Source organism: Xiphophorus maculatus, chromosome 20 (assembly GCF_002775205.1).
Source record: "Xiphophorus maculatus strain JP 163 A chromosome 20, X_maculatus-5.0-male, whole genome shotgun sequence".
Classification (NCBI taxonomy): domain Eukaryota; kingdom Metazoa; phylum Chordata; class Actinopteri; order Cyprinodontiformes; family Poeciliidae; genus Xiphophorus; species Xiphophorus maculatus.
Window position 1 is genome coordinate 17,947,299 of NC_036462.1, and position 14,228 is coordinate 17,961,526.

At 34.5% G+C, this 14,228-nt stretch overlaps 1 protein-coding gene across 4 annotated transcripts; it reads right to left on the reverse strand.

Moving 5' to 3' along the window:
- Positions 1–212: 212 nt before the first annotated feature.
- LOC102235752 (inter-alpha-trypsin inhibitor heavy chain H3-like) lies at positions 213–13,992 on the reverse strand. Of its 4 annotated transcripts, XM_023324524.1 has the most exons (23): positions 13,847–13,992; positions 11,867–12,027; positions 11,653–11,757; positions 11,342–11,504; positions 11,155–11,265; positions 10,437–10,565; positions 10,191–10,307; positions 9,911–10,079; positions 9,720–9,830; positions 8,859–9,040; positions 8,582–8,761; positions 8,359–8,480; positions 6,621–6,811; positions 6,024–6,095; positions 5,710–5,745; positions 4,074–4,118; positions 3,444–3,497; positions 2,586–2,639; positions 1,714–1,824; positions 1,420–1,588; positions 952–1,100; positions 720–804; positions 213–642 (listed from the first exon to the last, which is right to left on the reverse strand). In XM_023324524.1, the coding sequence occupies exons 1-23, from the start codon at positions 13,928–13,930 to the stop codon at positions 528–530; spliced, it is 2,715 nt and encodes a 904-aa protein (XP_023180292.1). In that variant the 5' UTR covers positions 13,931–13,992; the 3' UTR covers positions 213–527. The 4 variants fall into 4 exon arrangements, with proteins under 4 accessions (XP_023180292.1, XP_023180293.1, XP_023180294.1 ...); XM_023324525.1 differs by lacking the exon at positions 3,444–3,497; XM_023324526.1 differs by lacking the exon at positions 2,586–2,639.
- Positions 13,993–14,228: the final 236 nt, after the last annotated feature.

The following is a 14,228-nucleotide window of genomic DNA, read 5'->3' on the forward strand; positions in this document are numbered from 1 at the left end:
TAATACTTGAACACTACTGAAGAAGTCGACGTAAAGCTGTATTTTTCTACGTTTTCTTTTTGTTAAAAAAACAAGAGCAAAAGCAAGGCTTTTTGACGATGTTGATAAGACAAGATATGGGCAAAATACTATTTCATAAAATCAAACATAGATAAATCACTTTGAAGTGTAGCTTTGCAAGACAGAGGAAGAAAGGATGTATGAGCCAAAAATATCTGCATTTCTTTATTAATACACAATCAGAATTATATAAACAGCAATCAATAACAACAGAAAAAATCTTTCAGGATCTATATGCATTAAAACAGTGTTTGGTAAGGTTATTGAACATTAATGGGTTTAGTTTTTACCCCTTTCACCTCCTTTAGAGGTTTGAATGTTTTTTTATTTATATTTAATTTTCTTTAAACATACTTTAAAAATGTATAATGTTTTCACCGATCTTGACTAATATTCATTTGAATGCTGATATCAAGCTGTGTAATTTTGTTTTAAATGTGCATTTGGTTACTCATTACAGCTTCCAGTTAAAGTTGTGCAACAAAGTAATCATTCAAAGTCCTCTCCAGGGCAAAGTCAGCTCCCACAAGCCAACAGGTCATTAGCACAGGATTGGCATTGCTGTAGTCAGTTGCAGTGGAGCTGAAAAAAAAAAATTAAACAACTCTGTTTTTGTTGCCAAAAAAAATTTATAATAAACAACAGAATACAAAATATACCTGGAAGCAGGAGTCTCTCTGTCTTTGAGCTTCAGTTTCGCATCAGATTGTTGCAGAAGCGCCTGATAGTCTGCTGGTTTTAAAGCTGCACTCAAAAATGCAGGACTTAGTGTTAAAAAGGTGGCACAGAATAATCTTGAGATACTGTGTTTGGATGCGCTGCGAGCTACAGTTAATGCATCTTTTCCAAACGTTCACAGTTGGAAAAAAAAAAAGTTGACTTTTTACTCACCTAAAAATCCTTCAATGTCGTCGGCAGATGGCGTCTGCCGCAAAACAGGCCAAAGGAATTTGTTCCTGTCCTTCTCATGCACTAAGATAACCAAACGCACATCCTCCACCGCAACATCTATTTCATTGGTACGCATGATCACTGTATGACTAGAAAAATGCACACAGCCTAAGATTAACTTCTGTTTTCAAGCCTTTAGAAAATCACATTCGCTCTGGTAAGAATGTCCACCTCTCTTTAGGAGTATTCATGGACTGGAAATTGTATCATTTTATTGTGTCATTTTATCATGACAAGTACACCAGAAGTACCAATAAGTAGTATTTTAATCAAGTTCCTTTGCATACTCTAATTTGGAAACTAATTATAATTTAAAAATCTATTGCAAAAAGCCCAGTATTAAATTTAAAGATAATTGTTGTTTCTTCAGTAGAAGGAAGTTATAAGTTGTAAATGAAAGAAGGTCACCGTCCAACTGTGATGAGATCCTGTCCAGTGTGCCGTGTCGTGGACTGTCCCTGTCGAAGACTGATTCCCTCTGGATCAACCTCAATGTGCTGGTCAGTGCTGATGTGAATAACGATCTTAGCGAAGCCTCCATTTGTTAGTGAATCCAGTTCACCATTTACAAACACCGCTGATACCAAGAATATCAAATAAAGGAGGAGACCATCTTAACATGGAAATATCTGAGACTTTTACTCAGAAGTTTTGAAATGAAACATCTCAGCTTGAAATGGCACAAAGAGAAATATTACGAACCCTTGCTTGGATGGTGAAGCAGTTTGAAAATGGCAGCTTTACTGACATCAAAGCAAAGAGGAACAGGTTGATTTTCAGCTTTCCGCAAAAATCTGTGAGAAACAGGAGGAGCTGGATGGAGAGAAAAGGTTTGTGTAAAAAACAGATGTCATAAACCGACACGGTCATTCATTTCAGCTACAGCTGAAATAATCTGAGTTTCATTTATGCAAATTTGATGATTATTATTATAATTCCTATAAAAAAGAATGCAGCTCTAACTTAAATAAATAGCTTCAACTGATCACAAGTAACTGAGTTACATAGATTTGTTTATTTAACTTAAATTGGATAAACTTTCTTAAATTACTTCTAAACTATTTATTTAAGACAGATCAGCTATTCTACTTTTTCAATACTGAAAAGGAAAAACTCAATACAGTATGACTTATTATATAATTTATTGTGTGTTTTCCTTTTAGTGTTGCCTTCCAGGTTTTTGCCTGATCTGTTTTCGCCAGCAGTAAATGATCAGTTTCACATCAATTTGTCCTTATGCTAATTTCTCCCTCTATTTAATAAACTTCTTGCCATTTTATTCTATTACTATTTCTATTCTTTAGCTGTTAACACACCATTCTGTACTTATGCACTAATCCTTGAATATTAGTTTTGATGAATTATGAGGAGACATAATTATTAAAGGTGCTGTAACCTGACATTTTAACTGTGAATTGGATCTGAATTTGGGCTTGCTAAATATTATGAAATAAAACAGAGCTGTCTAAAAGTATTTCTTCAACAGGGTTACCAATTGCTCTACCAGTCAGCTGGAAAAAATAATCACGTTTCTGAAGTTATGTAGGCTGTAAAAATATTTCTTCATTCATTACCAAGTGTTGTCATCTCTGTGGGCGGTAGTTCAACCATCATACTTATGAAATCATCTGTAAACAAAGATTGATGTATTGAAAGCTTAATCTCAGAGAAGAGGAGATGCTTTAACCAGTTCATTATTTAGTATATGAAAAAGTATTTGCCGGTTAACACGTTTTTTCTCCATTTTCTGTCACAATTAGGTTTCAGAACAACCAAATTCTACTATCGGTGAAATATAACATAAGTGAACTAAAAGAAAATCCTTTAAAAACTTATTACCTCATTTATTATTTATTAATTTAGTTTAAACATTAAATAATAACCAATGTATAGCTTATGTATTTAATTTCACTGATTGTGCTCAAGTCTGATTACAGGCAGATTTCTAGAATCAAATCATCATGTAACTAGAACCTGCCTGACAACATGAGGTAAGCGAAGGTGCTGTGTTTTCCTTTTAGTGTTGCCTTCCAGGTTTTTGCCGGATCTGTTTTCGCCAGCAGTAAATGATCAGTTTCACATCAATTTGTCCTTATGCTAATTTCTCCCTCTATTTAATAAACTTCTTGCCATTTTATTCTATTACTATTTCTATTCTTTAGCTGTTAACACACGATTCTGTACTTATGCACTAATCCTTGAATATTAGTTTTGATGAATTATGAGGAGACATAATTATTAAAGGTGCTGTAACCTGACATTTTAACTGTGAATTGGATCTGAATTTGGGCTTGCTAAATATTATGAAATAAAACAGAGCTGTCTAAAAGTATTTCTTCAACAGGGTTACCAATTGCTCTACCAGTCAGCTGGAAAAAATAATCACTTTTCTGAAGTTATGTAGGCTGTAAAAATATATATTAATTATTTACGGCTCAGTGTCCCTGTGGCCGTCGGTTGAGCACTCCTTCCACTACTGGTGTAATCTGTAAAGAAAGTTTGATCTATTGAAAGCTTAATCTCAGAGAAGAGGAGATGCTTTAACCAGTTTCGTATTTAGTATATGAAAAAGTATTTGCCGGTTAACACATTTTCTTCTCCATCTTTTGTCACAATTAGGTTTCAGAACAAACAAATTCTACTATCAGTGAAATATAACATAAGTGAACTAAAAAAAATCCCTCTAAAAACTTATTACCTCATTTATTATTTATTATTTATTATCTATTAATTTAGTTTAGTTCATTCACAGCACACCAGCAAAACCCTCTCTGTCTTGCTAAAAAGTACAAAATCAAGGTTTTGGAGTGGCCTTGTTAAAATTTTGACTTGAATTTGATTAAACTGCTGGGGCATGACCCTAAACGAGTCGCCCATGTAACATGTTGTATTATTTTGCATGCAATTCATGTATAGAAAATATCTAAAGGTGACAAATGAAATTTAAAAAATAAAGACATTTCATCTAATGAATTGGAAAACCTTGATTTTGTCATTGACGATATCAAGAAATGTTTTTTGCAATGCTGCTTATAGCAGAACGTTTGTGTGATGTGTCATACCAGGGTAGTCGTAAGAAACGAAATCACTTAAACCAAAGAAAAAGCCTGAAAAGAAAGAGATAATAATATTGAAATTATGCACAGTCATTTATCAGATTTTCAAAAGTAACAATAACCATTAGAACAATAAGTAGTAGATAATTATAAAAATATTTTACCTTTTCACTTTTTTAAATTAACTGTCAATGAAAGCAATATGGATTTGTAAATAATTAATCAATTCAGTAAACACAGCTCTTTCTTGAAGCAGAATTGTACCAGACACTGAAAAAGTGCTTTAAGTGATTTCATAAAATTTGCTGGTGCTGTGCCAAAATGTGATAATCTGCCATAAATGGATCGCATGCTGTGGAAATGCAAACAGCTTGATAACTGTGTTGTTTCAAATAACTGGAAGGGGTTGCAGTTAAAAATTTGGTCAAACTATATTATTGCTGCAACAGAAATTTGTCTATCAGAGACTTAGGCAGAGGTTTGTCTCCCTTAATTGATACAGCCATTCCCAGAAAGCTTGTTGGAAGTGTATAGAGTTTAACAAAAACTGCTATATGTACGAAATACTAAATGTTTTTTGTGGTAAGAGCTGATTGTGTTTATGCTGTAACCTTGCTAATTCTAAAAACAACATGGAACCACTGTGAGATATGGAGTGCAACACAATTTAAGATAAAAACAATTATCTATATTTGGCAGACCATCACTTTTTGGCACATGTCTCCAGTTCAAACACAGCAGGAGATACAACCAAAATTATTTTTTTTTGCCAGCTGGTGACTTTTTCCAAAATTTTCATAATGGTCTGAATCGCCCAATTCTGATCTTTCACCCCCCAAAAATGTGATACTAAATTGTATTTGAGAGCTTTGTCTGCCGTTTGAATGGCAGTGTCGCATTTTATCTGACTTTAACGTCACTCATGTGAGATACGCATCTAGATCCTAAATCGAGACAAATCATGAAAGAAGTCTGTTCCAGTGAGGAATCACATCACAAACTCACAACTCCTGTTTCCGACTACGCATCCAAACAGATTTCTATATAAAGTTACTGTCAATGCTCAAAAAGCCATTGCGATTACGATAGTGCTTTCCTTTCATTAGCTTACTTCATCTTGTTATAATCTCGTGACAATATCGTCGGACTCCATTACTCATCAACTTTAAAATCAATCAATGGTGGCATCCACTATTACTTACGTAAACAGTGTGCTGCTGTGTGACATCTACTTTCTTCTTCTCTGTGAGATTGTTAACTATTCACACAGAAGTGAATGGTTTGCCCTAATTACAATTACTAGCAGTATAAGTGACTGTACAAAACAAAGAATCAGATCTCGGCAAAAATCCGAATTGAGCATCAAGACCTGCTGTGTGAAAGTAGCCGTAACCTCAGCGGTCGAAAGCTCCATGTCAGAGCATTATAATGATTTTCAAATGGTTCAGGCTTCAACTTTTCTACATTTCTCCCCTCCTTATCTGTGCTGCATTCACTCTGATTAACATAACATGTCGCAAAGACTTTTTTCTTTCTTTCCTTGAGTGATTGGTTGCACTGGTGCCACATAAGGTTTATTTAGACACTTTATTGAGAAATTAGCTCTCATGCGTTACATAAAATCTGTGTGTGGCCTTTATACCAGGTGAAGAAGGAATACCAAGAGGTCCAAAGCGTCCTGTTCAAAACAAAGAGGTGATAACATTAAATCACATGCATCGGTTAATTTCAAAATTATATTGATATAATTTCTAATAATCTGAAAATGTGTGCTACGTTCACTGCTTTTATCTGATAATCCTAACCTGCCACGGAAACTTTTTTTTCTTTCCTCAAGTGATTGATTTGCTTAGGCAGACTTTTGAGAAATTAGGTGTCATGTGCGACCAAACTGATCTTTCTCAAGAGCGCTGATTTTATGCAATGCTTCTCATGACAGTGTGTGGCCTACTATACCATGTGAACCAGGTTGTCCAGGAATACCAGGAAGACCAGGAAGACCAGGAAGACCAGCGAGCCCAACGATTCCTATTCAAAACAAAGAGAAGATAATGTTCATTTAAAAATTATATTGAGAAGGTTTTATTCTGCACATACATAAACTGTAGACAAGGATATGCAAATTATTCCAAAGTGATATGGGTTTAACACTTTTAATATTTCATTTCCTGCTACTTGCGTTGCTGTAGAAATATACATAAATACAATTCCTCCAAAATTCTGCAAGAAAATTTTTACTTTGTTCACTCATGAAAGTTTGCTTTTGATGAATTTTGTTAAATTGAACTGTATATCCAGTCATTTCTCACACAATATAATCTGAGTTATCTTTTTTTGGACAAAGACTCAGAAAAAATGTTCGTTTTACATTTGGCTAATCTTGCAAATGAAAGGGTACACGTTTACCCTGTTGTGTGTACAATTATTCACAAATGGACATCTAAGCTCAATGATTATTTAAAAAATAAAAATAATGCTTTATCATCATTTCATTATGATGCATCTTACTGTCATTGAATCCATAAAAAAGATGGCAGGGAAGGAGATATTTACTGTTGGCTGGTGTGGCATGACTGTCGGACCGAACTACTCCCCCCTCTTTGGGTTTGTGAAGGACATCCATGTCCTCCCCCTGCGGCTTGGTGACCACCATGGAGGTGAGTGGGGTCACAAAGCTGTACTTCAGGGACAACTTCAAAGTATCGTTCTTCACTTTCTCTTTCTCAGGTCCAGATACCAGCAGCCTGCATTGTGACAACTACAATGTGACAACTGAGATAAACAGCAGCAAAACATTGGGCACTTTTACACTTTGAATGTTTGTGCTTTTCATACAACATTGTGAACATTATCATTCAGATGTTATATTACTGTCTGATAGCTTCTCTTAAAATGTAAAACTCTAGAGTTCATAAACCCCCTGTTGGTTAGCAGGTGGCTGCTCACACTGGACCAGTGTCTGCAACAGACATAGGAGTTCTCCTCTTCACTGGTGACCATACAGTAGTCTGTTTCTAGTGCTGCTAAAAAATTTAACTGTATATCAAATAATTTTCACACAATATAATCTGAGTTATCTTTTTTTGGACAAAAACTCAGAAAAAGACATAGGAATTGTGCTATGAATTGTGTTTGATACAACAACTGAGATCCGTAGTGTCCAATATAAAGACCTTTGATGACCTTTGTAAAACTATGCAAACAGTTTCTATGATTTGGTTGATTTTTACTGCTGCTGTGCAGTTTTAGTACATTCATTATGATGATCTATGGCTGCTCTTTAAATCCTGACTTGATATTTCAGATTCATGTGAAATGTGGATCATTAGGGAAAGCTTTAACCATTAATAAGCAGATGTTGTTTACATGACTAATATTCCAAAAGTGTGTGTGAAGTGGGCCTAATCAATCATTTTGCTCGAGCAACTCAACTTTGCTAAAATTATGTTTATGATGGACTGCTAATCCGAGTTTGTTTTAGTCCTGGTAGATTTAGATTTATTTTCAACCAAGAAGTTTATTTCTGACGTCAAATGAGACAGGCATTACTTAAAAGGTAATTCAACAAGAAAATAATGTCAATTTTGAAAGAAAAAAAACAAAGTTGTCTTTTCTTGTTTGCATTGTAATAAAAATTGTATGCAGAAAATTATTTATATCCACCTTCATAATCAATGGAAAAATCTTGGTATTAAAGCCAGAAAACCGAATAATAATTACATGTCAGCCTTTAAAATGTTTTCTGTGGTTTTTTGACAAATTGTCTTTGGCTATGGGCTCCAAGTCTTTGATTCAAGCCAGATTCAATTTAAGACTGTGACTGAGCCACTTAAAAATATTATTTCCAGTAAAGAAGCATTTGTGTTTCATTAAAAGATTATTTTAAGCCCGAATCTACCAGGGCTGTGAATAATGTTGGGCTTAACTGTACTGTAATCTTTAGTGCAATGATGTTACAAAGAACAAACAATACAGGTTGCTGTAAATTCATTTTATGAGAATCAATATATGCACAGTAATGAAAGCCATTGTCTGACTACTGCAAGTGTCCAATGAAATCAGAAATGACTGCATTGGATTTGTTTTATCTTGTTTTGGGTCAACATTGTGATGCAGAAGAACAAAGTCTCAAATTGTTCATTGATGTTTACAGTCTAACTCTGGTGTAAAATACAAGTTCACACTGAAAATCCATTTGTGTCCATTGATTGAAATTGTAGTGGAAAACTGCAAACTGAATCCTAAATAAAATAGAAACAAAAAATGAACTGTGACATATTGTACCACTTACTCTTTCTCCAGAAGTTGTTTCACAGTGAGGTAGGCCCAAACCCTTTGAAGAAGTCCATCAGCAATTCCAGTAGAAGAATCCACAAACTCATTTGTTTTAGAAAATGTCACTTTTTGTTTACTCTGTCATAATGCAAAAACAATTTTAAAGTCAGTACACAAGAACTTTTAAAAATAATCTAGAAAAAAGTCTTAATACTTAGACATTGTAGATTGATCCTTACTGAAATGGCAACAACTTCTGGCACAAAGTTTTCAATGTTGTTGTCGATGATCTCACCGGCCACCACGATCTCAGAGCCGTCATAATAATGACTGAAATTAGTCTGGGTTAGATTGGTTCCACCAACATAGGTCATTGCGATATCTGTTAACAGCGGAGTGGCCACTTCTTCATAAAAGCCCTGTTGATGTATAGATTTATGCAGTGATGATGACAGTTTTCTGCATAAAAGTGTTGGAAATAGATAAGAAGAGTATTGGTGAAATGGAGAAGGATACCTTGAGCTGCAAATCAGCGTCAGAGTCTTCATAGATCCGTCTTGCTGCACCGCTGTTCCCCAAAGACATCTTCTCCAAAAACTCAAAATTGACATCAAATCCAAAACCAAGACAGTAGAGAGGAAACTTTCCTGCAATCGCCTGTTTTACATTTGATTGTATTTGTTCGAGATTTGTCACTCCTAGAACGACACAAGAAACTGCTAGAAATATTTCCAACAGAAATAAAACCAGACAGCTATCAGCTGTCAAAAGACTACATACAGAAATATATGATTAAAACTTTTAACATATTCCTAATTTTAACAGAATGGTGATATACTGTGAATGTAAAGTGTAGTTTTAAAAAGGCTAAACTGTATTGAAACCCAATGGAGATTTGTTTGTGGTTGACTTATCTGTCAACAGTGTAGATCAGTTACAAATTTATGAAAGCTTGACGCATCACAACACGGCTCTGTGGTTTTTAACTCATCTACTGATTCTATTTCTGATGAACTGCTGCACATTCATGACTTCAATTTCACCAGTTTAACCAAAATCCAACACTTATCTGGTTTTTTGGGCTCACTTAAGTTTCTGTTTTACTTTGTAGTTTGTTAAAATTAAATATAATGACACGGTGCAACATGTAATGTGGTTTTTCATGATGTAATTTAGACATAGATCCTTTTAGAACTTTTTGTTGACTAAATTATGTAATCTTACAAAACTATAGAACTACCAGAGGGATTTTTTTTTATTATGCACCATGATTCTATGAAAAAAATGACTTGAGTACCAACAGAGTAAATATCTCATTATTAAATTAACATTTTGAAGGTGTTTGCTCTAGTGCATATGAGTGTGTTTTAAATTAACCTGATGTTGGGTCTCCATCTGTGAGAAGTATTAGAATGGAAGCTGAACTTTTTCTAGGATGTGCATTCAGCATGCGTGTCCCTTCCAACACGGCTGCATTGATGTCTGTAGCTGAAAGAAGTAAAAATAAAATTAATTAATTGCCATCCTGCTGCAAGATGTTTGAAATCCTGTGTACTGAGAAATCTCACTTCCTCTGTCAGTAATACCATACGCAAATCTCTTGGCACCCTCTAGATTTGCTCTAGTGGCCTGAACGAGTTCTCTTCTCCAGTGAGATATTTTGCTATCAAAACTGACAAGACCTAAGTAGTCATCTTCTGCCAGGTCATTCAATATATGGATTAAAGCAGTTCTGGTCTGTGGAAGAGACACACATAAGAAATAAGGTAAGAAACAATTAATCAGCATTTGTTTTGGGTGAATCACACACTGTTTGTTTAATTGTAACAAACCTTTGAAATAATTTACCTGTTGTATTTTTCTGCCGTGCATTGAGCCACTTCGATCTATAACAAAGACAACGTTCTTTGGTATTCGGAGAAGGTTTGATGGAGCAAAGTGATGGACAAAGTATCCGTCCGAAGTCTTAGAAGAAGTAAGAACATGTAAATGAGTGAAAGAGTGAAAGATATTTCAACTTTTTGGTCATGTTTTAAGCTACACACATCTTCATATCTACATCTGTATTAGTAATTGTTTTCAGGAGTGTTTTACCTTGAAGTCGCCCAGTCCATTGACTCGATTTACATCATAAACAACAATCAAATCTCCACTCAGACCCCACTCTCCACAGCTGTCACAAGTTTTCTGTTGGTCCACCGTAGGATAAAAATACACCCATGCCTGAAACAATATAAAAGAATTATGTTTTTTTATGTCACACAGGAAGCTTGGTGCTACTGTGTTTAAATGTGTGTATTTATTTGAAGTGCTTTGTATAGTTAAGTGATGATATAAAGGGAAATCATTTAAATTACTGCAATGATAGACTTTGTATTCATTAATTAACTACATAATTTGCTTATTTTCAGAGCCAGTCAGAAGAGAAAGAAAACCCGATAAATCAAAGTCCTTGAAATACTGAAAAGTTCTTCCTTATAAGATTAGGACATAATCAGAACAAAACTTTATCAGGTAAAGGATAAAATCTTGAAGACAGTATATCTAACAGTGAAATGTAGTGTTTCTTTTCAAAGTGTCAGTTCAGTGAGTTCAGTATTCTAAATTGTTTTAAGAACTGGAAACAAAATGGCATTCATTTCTTGTGCCATAGCATACATTAACAATTTTACAAATTTAAGATAAATAATTGTGCACATCATGAGTAACATGTATGTAATGAAGAAAAACAAAACATAATTCACTACTTATGATTTCAAGCTAACTGCTATGCTGAAGATAAAAGAGAAAATAGCCTTAGAACCAACAGTACCTGTTTATCTGCAAGTGTTTTAGTGATAGCATTAGCCAAGGCGTTGGTGCTCAGCCCTCCTTTCACATCAACGAAACTGATGCCGGCTTTCTCGTGAATGTGCACATCAGCCTTATTGTGGGAACAAAAAAGCAATTAGAAGCATTTATCACCACAACTGATGTTATTTTCACCATAATTGAAAAACCTTGAAGTCTTTGACGGGCTGCATGGGTCGAGCATAAATCTGCAGCTCGTATTTGCCGTGGGTTCGCTTCAGCAGCTCCTCATAGGTGAGTTCAAAGGTGACCTTTTTGTGGGCCGCCACAGTTACAGAGGTTTTAAATTCCTCCATGGTTCTCCCAACAGAGCTGAAAACAAAAGCAGAAACTGTAATTATTGCAAAATGTTAGAAGTATCGATCTTAAATATTTCTGGCTGCAGATATACAAAAACATGCATGGAGAAAGTATGGGACACCAGAAAAACATTTATCTGAGGGAATTGGGATTGAGTTACCTGACAATCCCAGCACTCTGGCCACGAGACACAGCCTGAGTGTACTGTTGCTGAGCCTGCTCCTTAGTTTTCACAACTCCATCGTACATTTGACCATCAATAAGCCTAAAGAGGTAAGAAACAAATAGCTGAAACTAGAATTAACAAGAATTTATCACAAAATAATAATTATGTAAAAATATCAGGCGCTGTCACAAGTTTTCCTTCCACTCACATCCTGAATTTACTGATGAAGGCATTTTTGGGAATCTGAACGTGGAATTCAATTTCTTTCGATTCGTTCATGCGATTCACAACACGGCTTGTGATGATGGTGGTGGCATATCGGCTGGTCACAGTGGAGTTGATGTGAAAGCTGTAAATGTCCCAGTCATCCTGTTAAACACAGACAGCAACTCAGGAGCAGACACCCAACTGAGAAACTATTCATTTTTTCTGCATTGATTATAGACTGTGGACAAACTCTATTTTTATGACTTTATTATCTAATAGTTCATATTTTCTACATACACAAGTCCTAATGGCAAACATACAAATAGTGTTTTACCTTTGTCACTTGATACGCTACTCTGTACTTTGTGTTGAAAATGAGGTTGACCTAAAATTAATGAGTAACTCAATACAAATTGACTTAGAAGAAAAATATTTGCACAACTAAAGAGACAAAACAATCTGGAAAAGAGAACAAATTCTACATTTTTGTAACATCCCTAATCCTTTTTTTCTTTTTGTAAAGCCAAGCTAGTTTTCTAAACTCGTTTCTTCTTCTTTGACAAAATGATGTACATCCTTCAGCAAATGTTACTTTTTTCTTCACAATCTACATATTCACACAAACATAAATAAATATGGGTTTTCCATAAATACATGCATAATGACTCATTTTAATGTGAATAAACTGGGCAGTTTCATTTTATAGCAACTAGTGCAAATAAATAGTTGCTTGTGACAAAAAGCACAATTTAATTCAATTTAAATTTAAACATGACATTCGTCATTTTAAATAGTATCATCCAAATCTATTTTTTCTCATTGTCTCAGCCTCAATAATTGCAGACATAGACGGCATGTTACTTAAAAAACGTTTTTGTCCACAAAATCTCAGACATACAAGCATAAACGCTCCACATTTGTTGGTGAAGTTAAAAACAGATAAAAATTCTTCTTTATTGTGAAGTTAAAAACACATTCGAACTCTGATCTGCTCTTTGAACATCTGTTTAGAAAGGAAGCCTAGAGATAGAAGCTTAAAACATACAATCAAAATGATGACGTTTTTTTATTCTTCACTGAATAATGTCCCCCATATTAAGTTCTAATAATCACATAGTAAATTCTCACTATTTATTGAAATACATTTTCGTGAATATTTATATTGAACATGTGGGATTTAACAAGAAACTAATAGCATTTAGCACAAGCACATTTGTCCTTGTGCTAAATGTTTACCAACAATGTTTTATTTAATGTAACACTATCAAATTGTATCTCATTTTATGTTAAGGCTTTCCATATTTTATTTATATATATTTATGAGTTTATATTCAAAGACAGTGGAACATATTCACAGCTTGAAGAAGCTTGGTAATAAAAGAATCATAGTGATAAACGTAGAGGTGACTCGTCATTGGGACATTTATGTTATGTTTTTGTTCCTTTATGTCACATATAAAGAGTTGGCTTCACTTGTGAATTTATTCCTGCTCTTTTTGTTGTTTCAATAAACAAGTAAAAGATTTGCAGTGGAGGCATGAAAATGAATCTACTGTTGTCTTGATTTTTCCACAACAGTTTGTTTTGTAATAGTTTTATGATTTTGTTTTAGCAAAATCTGCAATGAATTTTCATTTTAATCATATCATAATGCACATTATTATCCTTCTACCTCATAACTATTTAAACTATTTAATTGTTCTCTACTACAGTACAATGGTTTCATTTCACATAAACAAACAATGCACACAGTGGATGATCAATCAGTCCAAAACAACCTTAAGTGTTCAAAGAGACAAGGCTCTTCACTCGGTTTTTTCTGCCTATCTGAAGCAGAATTCAAACTGTTAGAACAAAAGAGGTAATTGAACAAACAGTAAGTCTGTTTCATTAATTTGTAAAAAAAATTATCCAGTAATAAAATATATACATTTATTTATTCTGTTGCCTTTCTTGTGGTCATCCTTCCCTAGGACTGTACCTTTTTTGGTTGTGCAGCAGCTAGAGTCACCAGAACCCCAAAAAGGGTGAGTTGCACCACTCCTCTCCTCATGATGGACCGCATTCAAACAGAAGCAGCCGTCTTCTGAACTCCAACAGAGTCAAAATGCACAGTACACACTTTATTTGAAAACATTTTATAGAACATTTTTCCTTAGTCTCCTCCCTCCTGTTCCTCTTTGTTTGAAATTATATTAAAAAAAACAGTCACATGGATAAATCCACCCACCATATCAGTTCCACCTTTTCCCTCCCCCAAAGTAAAATCCAATAGTAAATGTTTTGTGTGGGTGTAATCTATGCTATCGAGAAAGTAAGGCAACTGTCTGAAAGTTTACCTTTAATGACTGGGCTTCGATTTT